This window comes from Lathyrus oleraceus, chromosome 7 (assembly GCF_024323335.1).
Source record: "Lathyrus oleraceus cultivar Zhongwan6 chromosome 7, CAAS_Psat_ZW6_1.0, whole genome shotgun sequence".
Classification (NCBI taxonomy): domain Eukaryota; kingdom Viridiplantae; phylum Streptophyta; class Magnoliopsida; order Fabales; family Fabaceae; genus Lathyrus; species Lathyrus oleraceus.
Window position 1 is genome coordinate 61,613,370 of NC_066585.1, and position 15,524 is coordinate 61,628,893.

Consider the following 15,524-nt stretch of genomic DNA (forward strand, 5'->3'; position numbering starts at 1 on the left):
ATAAAAAAATAAAATAAAAATAATACTAATATATAAAATATTATAGACCAAAATAAAAATATTATATAAAATATTTAATTACTACCAAATAAAAGAAAAAAAAAAGAGTAGTACTATATACCATGTAAGAGATAGATAGTTAAGTAAAGTTTCCGTTAAAGATGGGGAAAAAATCTCCTGTATAAGGATCCACTGCACTCGCCACCTGATTCACGTTGCAAACAACTCAGATCTTGTGATATAATCACGCTTGGTTCATCCAACGGTCAGATCATGACCGCGAGACAAGTCACGCGTCGCACGGAGTCTTTTATTTTTCTTTTATTTATTAATCATCAATTTTTTTTAATAATTTCCCACTAAATTTAATGCTTTAGAAAAGAAAAAGAAAAAAAAAACTCTAAACTGTGAAGTGTTGCATTTTTTCATCCCATTCTCATCTTCCTCATTTTCATTCTTTTTCTTCTCCATTCTCTGCCTTTTCAACTTCCATTCGTTGCTTCGTTTCAGAAAAGGCTCTGCGTTTTGATTTCGGAGAAACACTCTGTGAGTATAAGTAGGGTTACGTAGTGTATTTATCTCTATTGCGTGCAATTTTGAATTTTTTTTGTAATGGTTTGAAGTTTGAACATTGTGTAATCTGTAAAACCTATTGCTGTTGAGGATCATTTGCATGTGTATGGTGTTGATTTCTGAACTAGAATTGTAGTTTCTGTAGGTATTTCCGTCTACATTTGCTTGCTGATAGTGTTTTGTGAAGTTGTTGGAGTTTGTGATTTTGAGTCAAATTCTTTGTAATTTTCGTTTCTCGTGTTATTATTTTAATTCTATAGAGTTTGTTGAACAATTAGATCTGAATTCGAATTTCTTTGATTTTATTACATTGTTGTGTAATTTTTTTTGTCCATTTGTTGAAATTCTGAGATAGATTGTGCTATAGGAGGAAGACCTAATTTTCGTTTGTTTGTTATGGTGGCAACTTTGTTCTGGAGAAAGGGGTGGTAATTAATTATTTATGATTCTGTGCATTTTTTATATTTAAAGTACAATAATTAAAAAGTAGGAACCAGGAAGGGTTTTGACAAATGTATATTCCATTTTTAACCGTCTTTCTTTTGACTGCATTGGGAGTAAACATAATGATGTGGTTAAAATACTCAAGTATTTCAAATGCTAAGTATTTTTTGAATCATCCAACTTTAGGTGTGTGTGTGTGTTTTTCATGTTGGGTTGTGAATCAGTCTATAGTGAACTTTGCCTAGTTATTGGTTTTGAAAAATTTAGTTCCTAAATTATCTTCACCACTTGTTTGCTAGTGGTTCACTCTTTCGATGTTTTGAGTGGTGGTATTTTTTATAAGAAGGTCGAGCCATGGTTTGCATGGTATCAAGGGACCCTTCAGTATTAACTGCTTTTAACTGAATTTCTAAATCAACTAATGTCGATGGTTGGCGTTGAAGTTGTCGTATACGTTTATCATAATGCTTTCTAATTTTTTATCAGAGAATTTCCGTAGTTCCTTAAATTTCTGTTTAGGATTCGAAAGCATCTGTACTGCATGTTGTCATGTAGCGCGATCCAATAGTTGACACAGTCTACAACATAAATCAAATACTTATTTAAACCTCAATGATTTGATATATGGTGTCTGTCTGTTGTTTGTGGATTCAGTAATTATCGCAGCTTGCACCATATATCATAGATTTTGTAAGTATAGATATCTGATATTTGATATAATGTATCTGTCGTGTTGCGAGATTCAATAATTTCCCGTAGTGTTGATTGGTTATATGATATATGTATCTGTCGTGTAGCGAGATTCAGTAATTTCCATATAGATGATCCGCTATATGATATGTTGTATGTCATGTAGTGGGATTCAATAATTTCCATATAGATGATCCGTTATATGATATCTGTATCTGTCGTGTGGCGGGATTCAATAATATCCATATAGATGATCAGTTATATGATATTTGTATCTGTCGTGTAACGAGATTCAGTAATTTCCATATAGATGATCCGCTATATGATATATGTTGTATGTCATGTAGTGGGATTCAATAATTTCCATATAGATGATCCGTTATATGATATCTGTATCTGTCGTGTGGCGGGATTCAATAATATCCATATAGATGATCGGTTATATGATATTTGTATCTGTCGTGTAGCGAGATTCAGTAATTTCCATATAGATGATCCACTATATGATATATGTATGTCATGTAGTGGGATTCAATAATTTCCATATAGATGATTCGTTATATGATATCTGTATCTGTCGTGTGCCGGGATTCAATAATATCCATATAGATGATCTGATATGATATTTGTATCTATCGTGTAGCGAGATTCAATAACTACCATAGTCTGCGACATAATTCAAATGATGCGATGAACTGTTATATGATATCTGTTACTTTCAAATTATGACCTTGTACTTTTGTATTGATACTTTGTTTATTAAATGTTTATTTTTGGAGGGAACAAACTGACATTGGAATTTTCTTTTGCAGATTATTATTGTGTAACAGACGCCATCTACTGAACTCAGTGTTACAAACATTTACATCAATGACTTTGCTGCATTATCAAACGTGAATTTACACTCACATTTTGCTGATTTTTTCCTGTTTTCTCTTTTTCTGTGTGGTTGGTGCAAGCTTTTCAAAAGACATGGCACCATGGTGGGGAAAGCCTTCGTCCAAAGAGGCGAAGAATAAGAAGAAGACAAACAGGGAGAGTATTTTTGATATGATACAGCGGAAATTGAAAAATGTTTCAGAAGCAAAGAGCAACTATAAATCAGGAGGGTCTCGAGGACATCGTAATTGCAGTATCTCAAAGAAGGGATCTAGATCATTCGGTCCTTCAACAAGATCATCATCGTCCTCTCCAACTGTGTCTCGCTGTCTAAGTTTTGCTGACCATCATTATTCTCGGCCAAACCCAATGACAGGCTCACCCATTCATACTGTTAGTAATGCTAGTTCTGGAATTATTTTAACATCAAAACTGGAAAGAGCCACAGAAGATCCTATATCTAGACCATCTATATATTTCCCCCTTCCAGAACCTGGTTATCTGACTATGAAAATAGAAACAGACCCACCGTTAACGGATGCGGAAGGAGATATAGTCACTGCATCTGTTTCCTGTGACAGCTCTATTGATAGTGGCGACTCATCTGATTCACATCTTGTTAGTCCTCTGGCCTCTGATTGTGAAAATAGAAACAGAGCCACCATTAACATTTCTAAAAGGTGAGTTTGTTTACATTTATATGCATATTTTTAAATGCTCTTAATGTGTTTGCCTTATTTTCTGTTCATTCAATTACTAAAACTATTTCTATGTATGTAAAGTATGGTGAACAGAGATCAGTCACATGCTACTATCCAAAAAAACTCAAGAGCGTCCTCAAAACCAGGTCATAAACTGCGCAACAATAAGCCACTGTCTAGCTCGCCAAAAGGGGTTCCTTTGCATCTGCAAATAGGTCGTGCAGGTGGTTTTTGCAGTGCGCCAGATAGTTCAATGTCTAGTCCTAGAAGTCCAATGCGAGCATTTGGTCCAGAGCAAATGCTAAATTCAGGATTATGGACTGGGAAGCCTTATCTAGATATAGCTTCTGGGCACTGCTTTAGTCCAGGTTCAGGCCATAATTCTAGTAATAATTCGGTTGGTGGGGATCCGTCAGCTTTTAGGGCACACAACAAGTGTAGTGCTGAGTGTTCCCCAATACCTAGTCCCAGAATGACGAGCCCTGGCCCTTCCAGGATACAGAGCAGTAATGTCAGCCCTCTGCATCCAAAGGCTGGAGGTGCAGCAGCAGAGTTGCATACAAGAAGACCCGATGTCAATAAACAACAAAGTCATCGGTTACCACTTCCTCCAATAAAAGTGACTAAACCTTGTCCATTTTCTCCGACCTATTCTGTGTCTTCAACTCCTTCAGCCCCTAGAAGTCCTGCCAGACCAGAAATTTCAACAAGCCCAGGTTCACGCTGGACAAAAGGGCATTTGCTTGGAAGGGGAACATTTGGACATGTTTATCTTGGTTTCAGCAGGTTTGTATTAAGTGTGTTCCAGACGCATATATATGTATTAGGCTGTTATTTTTGTATAGTCATAAACATTTTTGTATGTAAGTATTTGGCTTAGTTCAACTTGTGATTTTTGTAGAGAAAGTGGCGAGATGTGTGCAATGAAGGAGGTAACCCTTTTTTCAGATGACCCTAAATCACGGGAATGTGCGCAGCAACTTGCCCAAGTAAGCTTGCCGGTGTTAACTGGGTGAAACACTTTATTTATTTACGTGCCTCACACTCTTGTTTTCTTTTGGGAAGTCCAAATTTATTGTCTAGTTTACAATTAAGAATAAAATTGTTGACTTTCCCCCAATTTCCATTACTTTTCTTTGAGAAAAACCCTAGGATAGTTTTGGACTGAGTGTGTGTTTAATAATGAATATTCATTTATATGTTATGGCATTTGCAGGAAGTTGCACTGCTAAGTCAATTGCGGCATCCAAACATAGTCCAGTATTATGGGTCTGAGACGGTATTTATTCAGTTATTGTTGTCACTTTTTCATTTAGTAAATGATTTCACTTTTCAAGTTGCTTACAATCAAGATTTAGAAGTTCAGATTGTGTTAACTGCTTTTTAAAATTTTATACCAAACAGGTTGATGACAGACTTTATATATACTTGGAGTATGTCTCTGGTGGGTCTATCTATAAACTGCTTCAAGAATACGGACAGTTAGGTGAAATTGCAATTCGGAATTACACCCGGCAAATTCTTTCAGGACTTGCATATTTGCATGCAAAGAACACTGTTCACAGGTGAGTTTCGGATTTGATGGTATCGTGTTTTATTTATATTATGATTCAATTAGCATCTTTAATTTGATGTTGTAATTTTGTGAAACATTTTGTGCTGGTTCGGTTTTGATCAGGGACATCAAAGGAGCAAACATATTGGTGGACCCTAATGGACACATAAAACTGGCAGATTTTGGGATGGCTAAGCATGTAAGAGCATTTATAAGTTGTCTTCATGTGTATACTATGCAATCTCTTTGAGATTGGATAATTTGACTGCAGTAAACTATCTCTATGCTTAAACTATTATGTCGTGGTGTTTAATATTGCCTATCCGGGATATTTTGCAGATAAGTGGGCAGTCTCTTCCATTTTCTTTTAAAGGAAGTCCTTACTGGATGGCACCTGAGGTAAGTATGATTCCTGCATCCGCATAAATCTTTTTTCTGGTGATTCTCTGTACATAGTAATCTTATTTGAGCCACTTTCTCAAATATATATAGGTTATAAGAAATTCAAATGGTTGTAATCTTGCTGTTGATATATGGAGTCTGGGCTGCACTGTTCTGGAGATGGCAACAACAAAACCACCTTGGAGCCAATATGAAGGGGTAAATGAATTTTGAAGAATATTTAAGTCATTTTGAATTTCAAATCTATTTTGTGATACAGATATATGAATCTTAGTTGGAGCACTTGCTTGTATAGAAACAAAACATTTATTGAATAACCTGTTTCTGTTGTTTCACACTAAATGCTTCAGGTTGCCGCTATGTTTAAGATTGGGAACAGCAGGGAACTTCCTAAAATTCCAGATCATCTATCAGAAGAAGGGAAAAGTTTTGTAAGGCTTTGTTTGCAAAGGGATCCAGTAGATCGTCCTTCAGCTGGCCAACTTCTAGAGCACCCATTTGTTAAAAGTGCTTTTCTGGAAAGACTCTTTCTGACTGCCGATCCTTCAGAATCCCCATCTTCTGTTATGAATGCAATGAGATCACTGGTAAAAGCAATTGAAATGTTTTGACCACTTTTCTATATTTCTTCATTTAAAGGCATCCCTTTGCACAGTTGCATTATTTTTCTGTGGTGGATCATCATATCTATCATGTTGTTTAGGCAGATTTGTTCTGAGTTGTGACACGTTAGGGATAAATAAAATACATATGTTAAGTATCCAGAAAGTGTTTGTCTTCTTTCATGTTTGGATTTTTCACAGATTGCATGATTGATCACTCAAACTGTTCTTGTAGGCTATTGGGTCGCCTAAACATACACTATGTTTAGACTCTGAAGAAGTAGCTGGTATCCACGGTATCCCTCCAGCTAGAAACTTCAGAACCGGTTATGAATCAAGGTGTCACACTCTTTCTCAAACTCAATTACACACTAAACTTGGACCCATTTGTAGTATATTAAAATAGTGATTTTTTTACTTTATATTTTAAAAATTAATTTCAAGAGAATTTATTTTTAAAAATGCCAACTTTTTTTTGCCCTTGTTTTCAGTTATGCTAATAAAGCAAGGATTGTCTCATGTCCCGTTTCTCCATCTGATGGACTACGTGTGCCTCCAAGATCAATGAATCCGAGTGGCAGGATATCTCCCACTCTAACGCCTAATCCTCATACCGCATCGGGTCCTTCTACTCCGCAAATCTGTAGATGTGGGACAAATCCATACTATCAAACAAAGCAACCTATATTCCCTCATGAAGCTCTGGGTATGACCCATAAATCTCCTACTGGTAATCAGTCAAATGGAAGAACTGCTTGTCAATATCAGTGTTCTCCTTGTCAATGTCAGTGTTCAAAGCATGGTCAGTTACAAAGGAATATGAAACCCCCCATTCAGTCAAATGGAGGCGCGGCTTGTCAATGTCAGTGTTCAAAGCATGGTCAGTTACAAAGAAATATGAAACCCACCATTGAGTCAAATGGAGGCACTGCTTGTCAATGTCAGTTTCAAAGAAATACGCAACCGCGACAACTTTGCAGCCGCCAGGATATAATTTCACCTGAAAATATTGGTCTTGCAAACCATAGTAGGAGGGCCGTAGAGGGAATTCCAAGAGAATCTCGTAATGGGAGGTCGAGTAATTGTGTGTCTCGACAACAGCGGGTGCGACCAAATACATCTCGGAAGTCAAGTGCACCAGGGGTTGGTCGCACTAATGGCTTGTGATTAAAGCAGTAGAATAATAGAAATTCTTTCATTTTACAAAGTGGATGCTGCATGAGATGCTGCACATGCAGCATTCAGTCTCAATCCTGCTTCAAATAATTTTTTTTTATAATTTTTTTTGGCAAAGCAAATGTACATCACACTTTGCGCTGTTTTGTATTTTTCATTGTAGCTGCAAAGGGGTAGTGCCAATACAGATACAAATGTCTATTATAAAGACAAACTGAAGACAAACTGAATCACAGTTGAATCAAGCAATCTTTTTCGCCATTTATTGCATATTTTTTATAAAAACAAAATGCCCACTCAACTTAAAATGCAATGTGATTAAGTCTGAAATGAAATATATATATATGCTGCTTGATTTGAACAAAAACCATCTCAAACCTGAACTGGAAATTCCCGAGCTATTGATTACTGAAAAGATTCAAGATGTAAAAAATTTATGACTACACATTACCAAATCAACGAAAAGCTTTTTCTTATACAAACCTCAGAGCACATATTAAATTTGCTCTAGCTCAGTGTGGCAAACTCTGTATCTTGAGCCAGCTACTTCGTATTAGACAAACTTACACTTAATTCCCATAGTTTTTTTGCCAGCTCTGTATCTTGAGCTAAAGTTGTTGGGTTTGCCTTATTACTATCCGTAAAGTACTCACCAGATATTCCCTTGACCTGTGGGTGCAGTGCAAGATAACATTGAGTTGCAGCTCCCTACAAAAGACATGTCGCCGCAATTCAATTAATAAAAATCTGGTATAATAGTTAGAGTCTTTAGTCTATTAGCATGCATGCTATGTACCCTAACACACTGCCCTATAACTTTTTGAGTGAGTCTGAGAAAATACCTGTTGCACATTTTTAAGTAGGTACTTGCCCACCATATTAGCAACGGCTGCAAAAATCAAGTGACACGTTAACCAATATGACCAATCCCAACATTAGACCTATTTCAGCCCACAAGATACTTAACGGCATGCTTAGGCGATAATTGAACGGTATAGATACTAACCATTAAAATAACCATGGTACCGCAGAATATTTGTAATAATTGTACCAGGATGAAGAGAGTTAACTGTTATTTGCACCCGTTCTTCCTGTCAAACAAAGACATATGCAAGGGTTAGTAGAAATAGGAGGCATTTGCATTTTCCTTCACAAGGATTTCAATAAACTCAACATTAATATCCCAAAAGATTGCATTAAACAGTGTTAAAATTTCTAGATCCCTCAACGATTTACCCTCATGATGCAATAAGGTTGAATCATATGAAATTGCATAAACAATCTTATGACTAATACCTTCAAGCGCCTTGCAAGCTCATTGGCATGCAAAATGTTTGCTAGTTTCGATTGTCCATAAGCAAAATAACTGCTGTATCTGTAAAAATCGGACACGGAGTAAGGAAATAATACAACTCTGGGAACTCTAACATTCCAACTAGATGATTACTCTGATTCACTGTTGATCTTATCAAAACGAATCCCTTCACTATATGCAAATCTATGAGCCTCCGATGATACAATTACTATCCTTCCTTCCCGGTTGCTTTCCCTTACAGTTTTTTTCATAGTCTCTAATAAAAGGTTTGTCAACAGAAAATGGCCTGCAAATATCAACTTTCTTTCACTTGTACCATTTAGAAAGATATATGTCATAATATGAGGAAACTATGCAATCATACACCGCATTACCGAGGAAACTATGCAATCATATACAGCACTATCGAGGAAACTATGCAATCATATACCGTAATACCGAGGAAACTATGCAATCATATGCAGTATTACCTAAATGATTGGTTGCAAACTGCAATTCAATATTGTCTTCAGAAAGCATGAATGGAGTAGCCATCAGCCCTGCATTGTTACTTTAAAAGAAAACAAAAAGAATATTAATTGTTTCAACTTTCAAATCCGCAATAGATGCATAAAGACATAAACAGTTTTTCTTTGCTGCTCAATCTGAATCAAATTAAAAAAAAAAACATAACAAAGAAGGTAACAAAGAATTTCTTACATTAGAATATTGAGTGGAAAACCAGAAGAATTAAAATCTGATGCAAATTTTCTAACAGATGCCAGGGAGCTAAGATCTAACTGAAAAACATCAATTTTAGCAGCAGGAATTTCCTTAAGCAACGTTTCTTTAATATCCAAACCACTATTCACATTCCTCACAGCCATAACAACATGAACACCACGCAAAGCAAGAACCCTGGTTGTTTCCAAACCAAGACCACTCGATGCTCCTGAAAATAATTCATCAAATTCAGATCACAAATCACAAATCACAAATCACAAATTCATCTATCCTAAATACTTGGAAAAAAATCAAACACAAATTTTCATGAACCAGAAACACAAATAAATAATAATAAGAAGAAAAACCTGTGACGATGGCAGTGAGAGAGGTTCCATCAATTCCGTGAGTGACTTGATCAGCGGTTGAAGAAGCTGAGAATCCCGACGGTCCTTTCCAACCAAGAAACCACATTTTTGTGTGTAACTGTATGGTATATACTGAAAGTATATAGTCAAACTTCAGAACTTATTTTTATATTTATTTATTTAATATATTTAAATAGTTATAAATTCGCATGATCGTAAAGAAATATTTTGTAATAAAAGTGTTACTTAGTTGGGATCATGTGGTGGTGATTTAAAGAAGGTTAATGGATGGTGGGTGGTCCATTAGATGTAATAAAATCATCATGACCCATTTAATGTGCGCGAATGCTATTTTTATTGGTTTGACTAAAATAATTGAAGAAGATTGTTTCACTTTGATTTTAATTAATGGTATTTATAAGTTATTTTATTTTATACAGAAGTCATACTAATCAGATGGAAGTAAAAGCTTGCAAACACAATTTATTGGTTGAGTCGTCTGTCCCAAAGGAAACACACCACTAGCTGTGATTGATTAATTTGAAAGCTAAGTTGATGATCTTGTATAAATCAATTGAAAAATGGGGTATCACATCATCATGGTTGTCTCAAACAATTTTGAGACTTTGTATTTTAAAAATTTACCCCTAAAAATGAAAAAGAAAAAAATTCAAAAAGAGTATTTTTTTTATTAACTTATATAAAAAAAAAGTATTTGTCATTGAAAATTTAAATGATATTAATATATTAAAGTTTTGTAAAATTAAAAAATTAAAATATATTGACTTGAGAGCCCATTATAAATTTAAAATAATTATATAAAAAAATTATTTGTTATTGAAAATGTAAAATAAAATTAATACTTTAAAGTTTTGTTATAAAATATATTTAAAAAAATTAATGCTTTTAAGTTTTGTTATAAAATTAAAATGTAAAAATTTTAAGGTTTTGTTATAAAATATAAAATTAAATTAATGCTTTTAGGTTTTGTTATAAAATTAAAATGTGAAATTAATATTGTAAGGTTTTGTTATAAAATTAAATTGTGAAAGCTTTAAGATTTTGTATAAAATATAAACAGAAATAAATGCTTTAAGGTTTTGTTATAAAATCAAAATGTAAAATTAATATCTTAAGGTTTTGTTATAAAATTAAATAGGGGTAGCTTTAGGTTTCGTTATAAAATATAAATTCTTAAGGTTTTGTTATAAAATCGAAAGGTAAAAATAATTAGAAATGAATGGGTTGAACTTGGGGCCTTTTGGTAACAAAGGTAATGCTATATAGCCGCTAGGCTATACCATTTAAATGTTAGGGATTTCTTAATGCATCATTTAAATTTCTTAATCATCACGCGAAAATATATAAATGTTTTTAGTTTCTGGAGATGCATCTCTGGACACACTAAAAACTCTGTTAACGTTAGAATATTTTGGAAGTTAAATCGCGCCAGACCATTCTTCTTTATCATTTTTCATTTTGCTCAAAATCAACTTCAAACTCTCTCAACTTTTTTCTCTTCACCAAGTCAAAACTCAATCAACAAAGCTCAAAGGAACTTCAATCAACACATGTAACATCAAAAACAACATTAGAAACATCAACTTCTTGTAAGTTTTTGATAAATTTTTGAGTTTTTGTGTAAATGAGTAGAAATCGATGATTAAAGTTAGAAATGATTAGAAATTGCATTTATGATAATTTAGACATAGTGTATTAAACGTTTGTTGGCTGAAAAGGATGATCAAAGCATTTTTTTTTTGGATTGCATGGGGTACATTGACGCCACTGGCGCAACTTCTGAGTTGTAGAAAATTCTGGAGATGTATCTCCAGAATTTTCTTAGTTTTTTTTCTTGCTTGTGGTGTTGTTTGCCTGCACTAATTGCCTGCTTTACTTTAACTTACAGGCATAATGGTTGAGGCATGAGAGAGTTGCTCAGCATGTATCAGTGTGGCAGGAGAAGAGTTAGCAAATTTTAGAGGCTTCTGGTCCCTCTGGTCATGCAGAGTCGTCTACTTCTAGGGCTCGTGCTTATCCTCATGCCACCCTAATCTTCTTCTTCCCATAAGAGACGCGATTCCCTCCATCCTCCCGCAGGCGTCAGGTTTCTCATATTCAGGCGCTTGAGGTACCCGATCATCAGTGCCACCTCCTACTATAGATGTTTATCAGTCTGTGCCACCGTATACTACTGATGATGTTGATCTAGTGCCACCTTCAGAGGGTGAGGTTGTCGCGGACACTGAGCCAGAGGCATTTAGAGGAGGCCATGTTGATTTCTCATTACTGCCTATGTACCCATACCATACTGCCAGATATATTTGAGGCGAAGAGGTAGCATTAGTTGGACTCAATATTTTTTATTTACGTTAATTTTAAGTGACAAATTTCTGACATTGATTTTCTTTTCAGGAGCATGATCCACAAAAGTTTATTAACCACATGCGAAAGATTGATGGCTTTCCTCATCCGAATGCATTGGTTTCAAGCAGTTTTGTTCTTATCTGGCCTGAAAGACTTATCCATGACCGATTATACTACGGTTAACCATGGGTTGCTTAATGCATTCCTGGAGAGATGGCACTCGGAGACCTCATCTTTTTATCTCCCACATGGTGAGATATCTATCACACGTCTCGTGTTTGCTATATCTTCTAACCAGGAGGAGACTTCTAGATCATGGAAGGATTACCAAAGACGAGGCACTCGAGATGATGGTAGACTATCTGGGGACTGGCCTAAGAGAGGCGAGTGAGGAGTTGGATAAGACTAGGGGTGTTCATGCTAGATTTGAATACCTGAAGAAGGTATATGAGACTGAGATCCTGAGAGCACAGCAGGTTGCAGGTGATGATGAGCAGGTGGCACTCTACATATCGCATGCTATGAGAGTATACCCTCTATATTTGGTTGGCACTGCGATTTTTATGGACAAGAGTGCCACTTATACAAACGCCGTCTACCTACGATACTTAGAGGATTTCGAGAGGATCCATGAGTATAACTGGGGGGCGCTTGTTTGGTCTACCTATACTCGAAGTTGAGAGATGGTTGTATGTGGAAGACGAAGCTGTGTCACACTATTGATGGTAACAATTATTGGTCTTTGAATGTTTCTTTGTCATTTTTATTTCATCTTTGCAAAGTCATTACTAATGATTCGTGTGTTCTAAACTTTTCATTTCATGTTTGGATCCTCCACCATTTCCCGCGCATCTCCTGCTAGGCGAGTGTACTATCTTACATTGAGGATATGTCGCATGCTACTGCTTTTCCCCGCTCAGAGGGAACCATACGAATGAGCCTCTCAGAGTCTATCTTGATTATTTGTTTGTCGAGGATATGCACTTCAACAACTATGTTGATCACCGTTAGACACGTCCATTTGACGAGATAATCTTATACTCTGGATGGTTGGCCTACGGATCGCGTCTCACTGCTTCTCATCTGCCTGAGTGCGTCATGCGGAAGTTCGGCTACACTCAGACCATTCCCAGACACCCTGTTGTCTCTACTACTCCTGCCTTGACACGTAGACATATAAATGACATGTTTGATGATTATGTGAGTCATCTTATACCGGAGGAGGCACGAAGTACCATATTCGAGAGCAACTGGAGCTACGTTGAAGGGTATATCATATGGTTCTTCAAGGTGTCACATTTGTACATGGTGTATGCTGCTCTAGGAGATTCGTAATGGCTAGCTCATCAGGATATACCAGAGGAGTAGAAGACACAATTAGATCATGTTGAGAATGTCTTGTCTAGATGTCTTTGTATATTGGAGATTTGCAGGCAGACATTGGCACATGTATATTTCCCATCATGACAGAGGCACGGGGGGAATTGATGTATCAGAGACAGCGCTGGAGGATGGAGGGGATTGATGGTCGAGGAGGTAGAGGAGGCAGAGGAGGTAGAGGAAAGGTAGTCAGACATACACAATAATGTATTAATATATAGTAGTAGTACTATAGTCTGTATTTTATTTTGAAATCATGTTACTTTATTGATCTCGATTGTATGACATTTTTTATATTTATTTGTCATTTATTTATATATGGCATTTTTGGACCATCTGGATTTATGTACTTCTATTTTTTATTTTTTATTATATGGTATGGTTTAAATATGCATCTAAATACACATAAACAAAACATAATATGAAGAGTCATGTTTTGATACATTATAGAGGTGTATCTCTGTAAAATTCACAGAGATGCATCTCCGAAATATTTCAACATTCTTTGAAAGACCTTGTGGATAGTTTGTGTGTCCCTATTGACTTAGAATTGGAAAATAAGCTTAGGTATAAGGTTTTAGTGGAGAGGAGGGATATAACTTTTTGTCGTGGAATTAGAATATGAGAATATTCTTGAATATTTCTCTTTATGCAATTGCATTAGTAATTATTTGGAAAACTGTAAAGGAATGATAAATGATGATAACACATGGGGGATAAAATATAACAAAAGAAAGTACTCAAGAATACTTATGTGCAAGTGAACAATAACAATGCACCATATGAGGCAACTGAGTTGGTTGAATCTACTTCAGAAGGATAAATAATGGTAACACAGGGAGGATAAAATACAACAAAAGAAAGTAGTCAAGAAGACCTATGTGCAAGTGAACAATAACATAAACCAAATAAGGCAATTGAGTTGGTTGAACATACTTCAGAAGGAAAAGGGAAAGTGTTACACCCATATTTAATTATTCGCTTATTTTATTATTTATTTAATTTAATTGAGTATTTTAATTAAATAATAATTATTTTGTGAATATGCGACATGTTTGGCCAGTGATGGTATTTGTGGTGTTATGTGTTAATTATGCGGGTTAGTGAGAATTAATTAATAATTTAACTAGAATTTGATGAGAATTTGTAAAGTTGGGTCATTACTGGGATTTGAAGAGTTTAATGGTGAGTGAAGGCAAACTGAATTTGAGTTGGACAAAAAGTGAAATTTAGAGAATTAAAATAAAATAGTATGTATTTTTAAATTAGAACAAAAACTATGTTTTAGAGCTATTTTTCGTCAGTACGTAGAAACAAGGGAAGATGAGAGAAAAAGCTTTGAGGAAGGAGTGTTAGGGCTTGAGAGAAAGAATCAATTGAGGTTGTCTTGCTGAATTTTTCTGGAGTTATAAGATAAGGGGGGAGATTCATCATCTATGGATGCTTAATTCATGAAAGGATAAAGAGGTTTCCCTTAACCTCCGGTAAGAATTTCTCTATTTGTGTGATTGTGGGTTGTGACTAAATATATGTTTTCAATTATGTTTCATAACATGTTATGATTACAATTTTGTATACTGAATGTGTTTTGATTGTTGCATATGGTGTTGTCCTAAACATGGGTTTGACATGGAGATTGGGGTTTTTAAAACAAGAGTGAATTTTAGATTTATGGGTTAAATCATAGAAATCACATGCTAGATTAATAGGAATTAACATGCTATTGTGTTATAATTATGTGGTTATTGTTTCTGGATTGTTTAGAGGTGTTTTTTGGTGGTTTAGAATGCGTTTCGTAGGTTCTGCCATAGTAGAGCGTGTTTTTGCTTTTGTTATCAGGGTGACGGGCATCACCCATATGACGCCCTGGACGTCATGCTCTCTGAGAGTGCTAGCGAACGTCATCCAAATGACGTGGAGATCATCATGACCTCCAGGCAAGCGCAATCTTGCCAGGTTGTCACAATGTGACATGTTGGGTTCTGGGAAGGATGATAGACGTCATCCCTATGACGGATTACCCGTCAGCGAGTCAGAATATCGATTCTGACTTGTTGATGTTCAGATATGAGTGTGGTTAGTCGGGCGGTCAATGAGGGGATGTTGTTTGGTGTTTTGTGATGAGTTGATTAATTAATTTCTATAATTAATAGAGTAATATTATGCATACATGTGAGTTATGTGTAATTTGTAAATATTGTGATAAGGTGAAATTATGATGTGATGCTGATTATGTTGATAAGATGTGTACGAGTGATTATTGATGCAACAAGAATATATATGTTTTTATTACAGCCAGAGTATGACTATTTTGCATCTGTTATTGTTGAGCAATTATGTGTAGTCAGAGTGGGGTTGTACTGCATTTTG

The 15,524-nt window shown here is 35.5% G+C and overlaps 2 protein-coding genes across 2 annotated transcripts; one reads left to right on the forward strand and one right to left on the reverse strand.

The window, feature by feature from the left end:
- Nucleotides 1–304: 304 nt before the first annotated feature.
- Nucleotides 305–7,271, forward strand: LOC127105555 (mitogen-activated protein kinase kinase kinase YODA). Its single transcript, XM_051042739.1, has 12 exons — nt 305–546; nt 2,520–3,266; nt 3,369–4,073; nt 4,189–4,276; nt 4,504–4,566; nt 4,692–4,852; nt 4,966–5,041; nt 5,182–5,241; nt 5,335–5,442; nt 5,595–5,831; nt 6,082–6,185; nt 6,338–7,271. The coding sequence occupies exons 2-12, from the start codon at nt 2,680–2,682 to the stop codon at nt 7,011–7,013; spliced, it is 2,865 nt and encodes a 954-aa protein (XP_050898696.1). The 5' UTR covers nt 305–546; nt 2,520–2,679; the 3' UTR covers nt 7,014–7,271.
- Nucleotides 7,272–7,394: 123 nt separating this feature from the next.
- Nucleotides 7,395–9,587, reverse strand: LOC127105556 (short-chain dehydrogenase TIC 32, chloroplastic-like). Its single transcript, XM_051042740.1, has 8 exons — nt 9,408–9,587; nt 9,037–9,268; nt 8,808–8,887; nt 8,470–8,623; nt 8,319–8,397; nt 8,029–8,113; nt 7,865–7,911; nt 7,395–7,730 (listed from the first exon to the last, which is right to left on the reverse strand). The coding sequence occupies exons 1-8, from the start codon at nt 9,511–9,513 to the stop codon at nt 7,566–7,568; spliced, it is 948 nt and encodes a 315-aa protein (XP_050898697.1). The 5' UTR covers nt 9,514–9,587; the 3' UTR covers nt 7,395–7,565.
- Between the last annotated feature and the right edge of the window lie 5,937 nt (nt 9,588–15,524).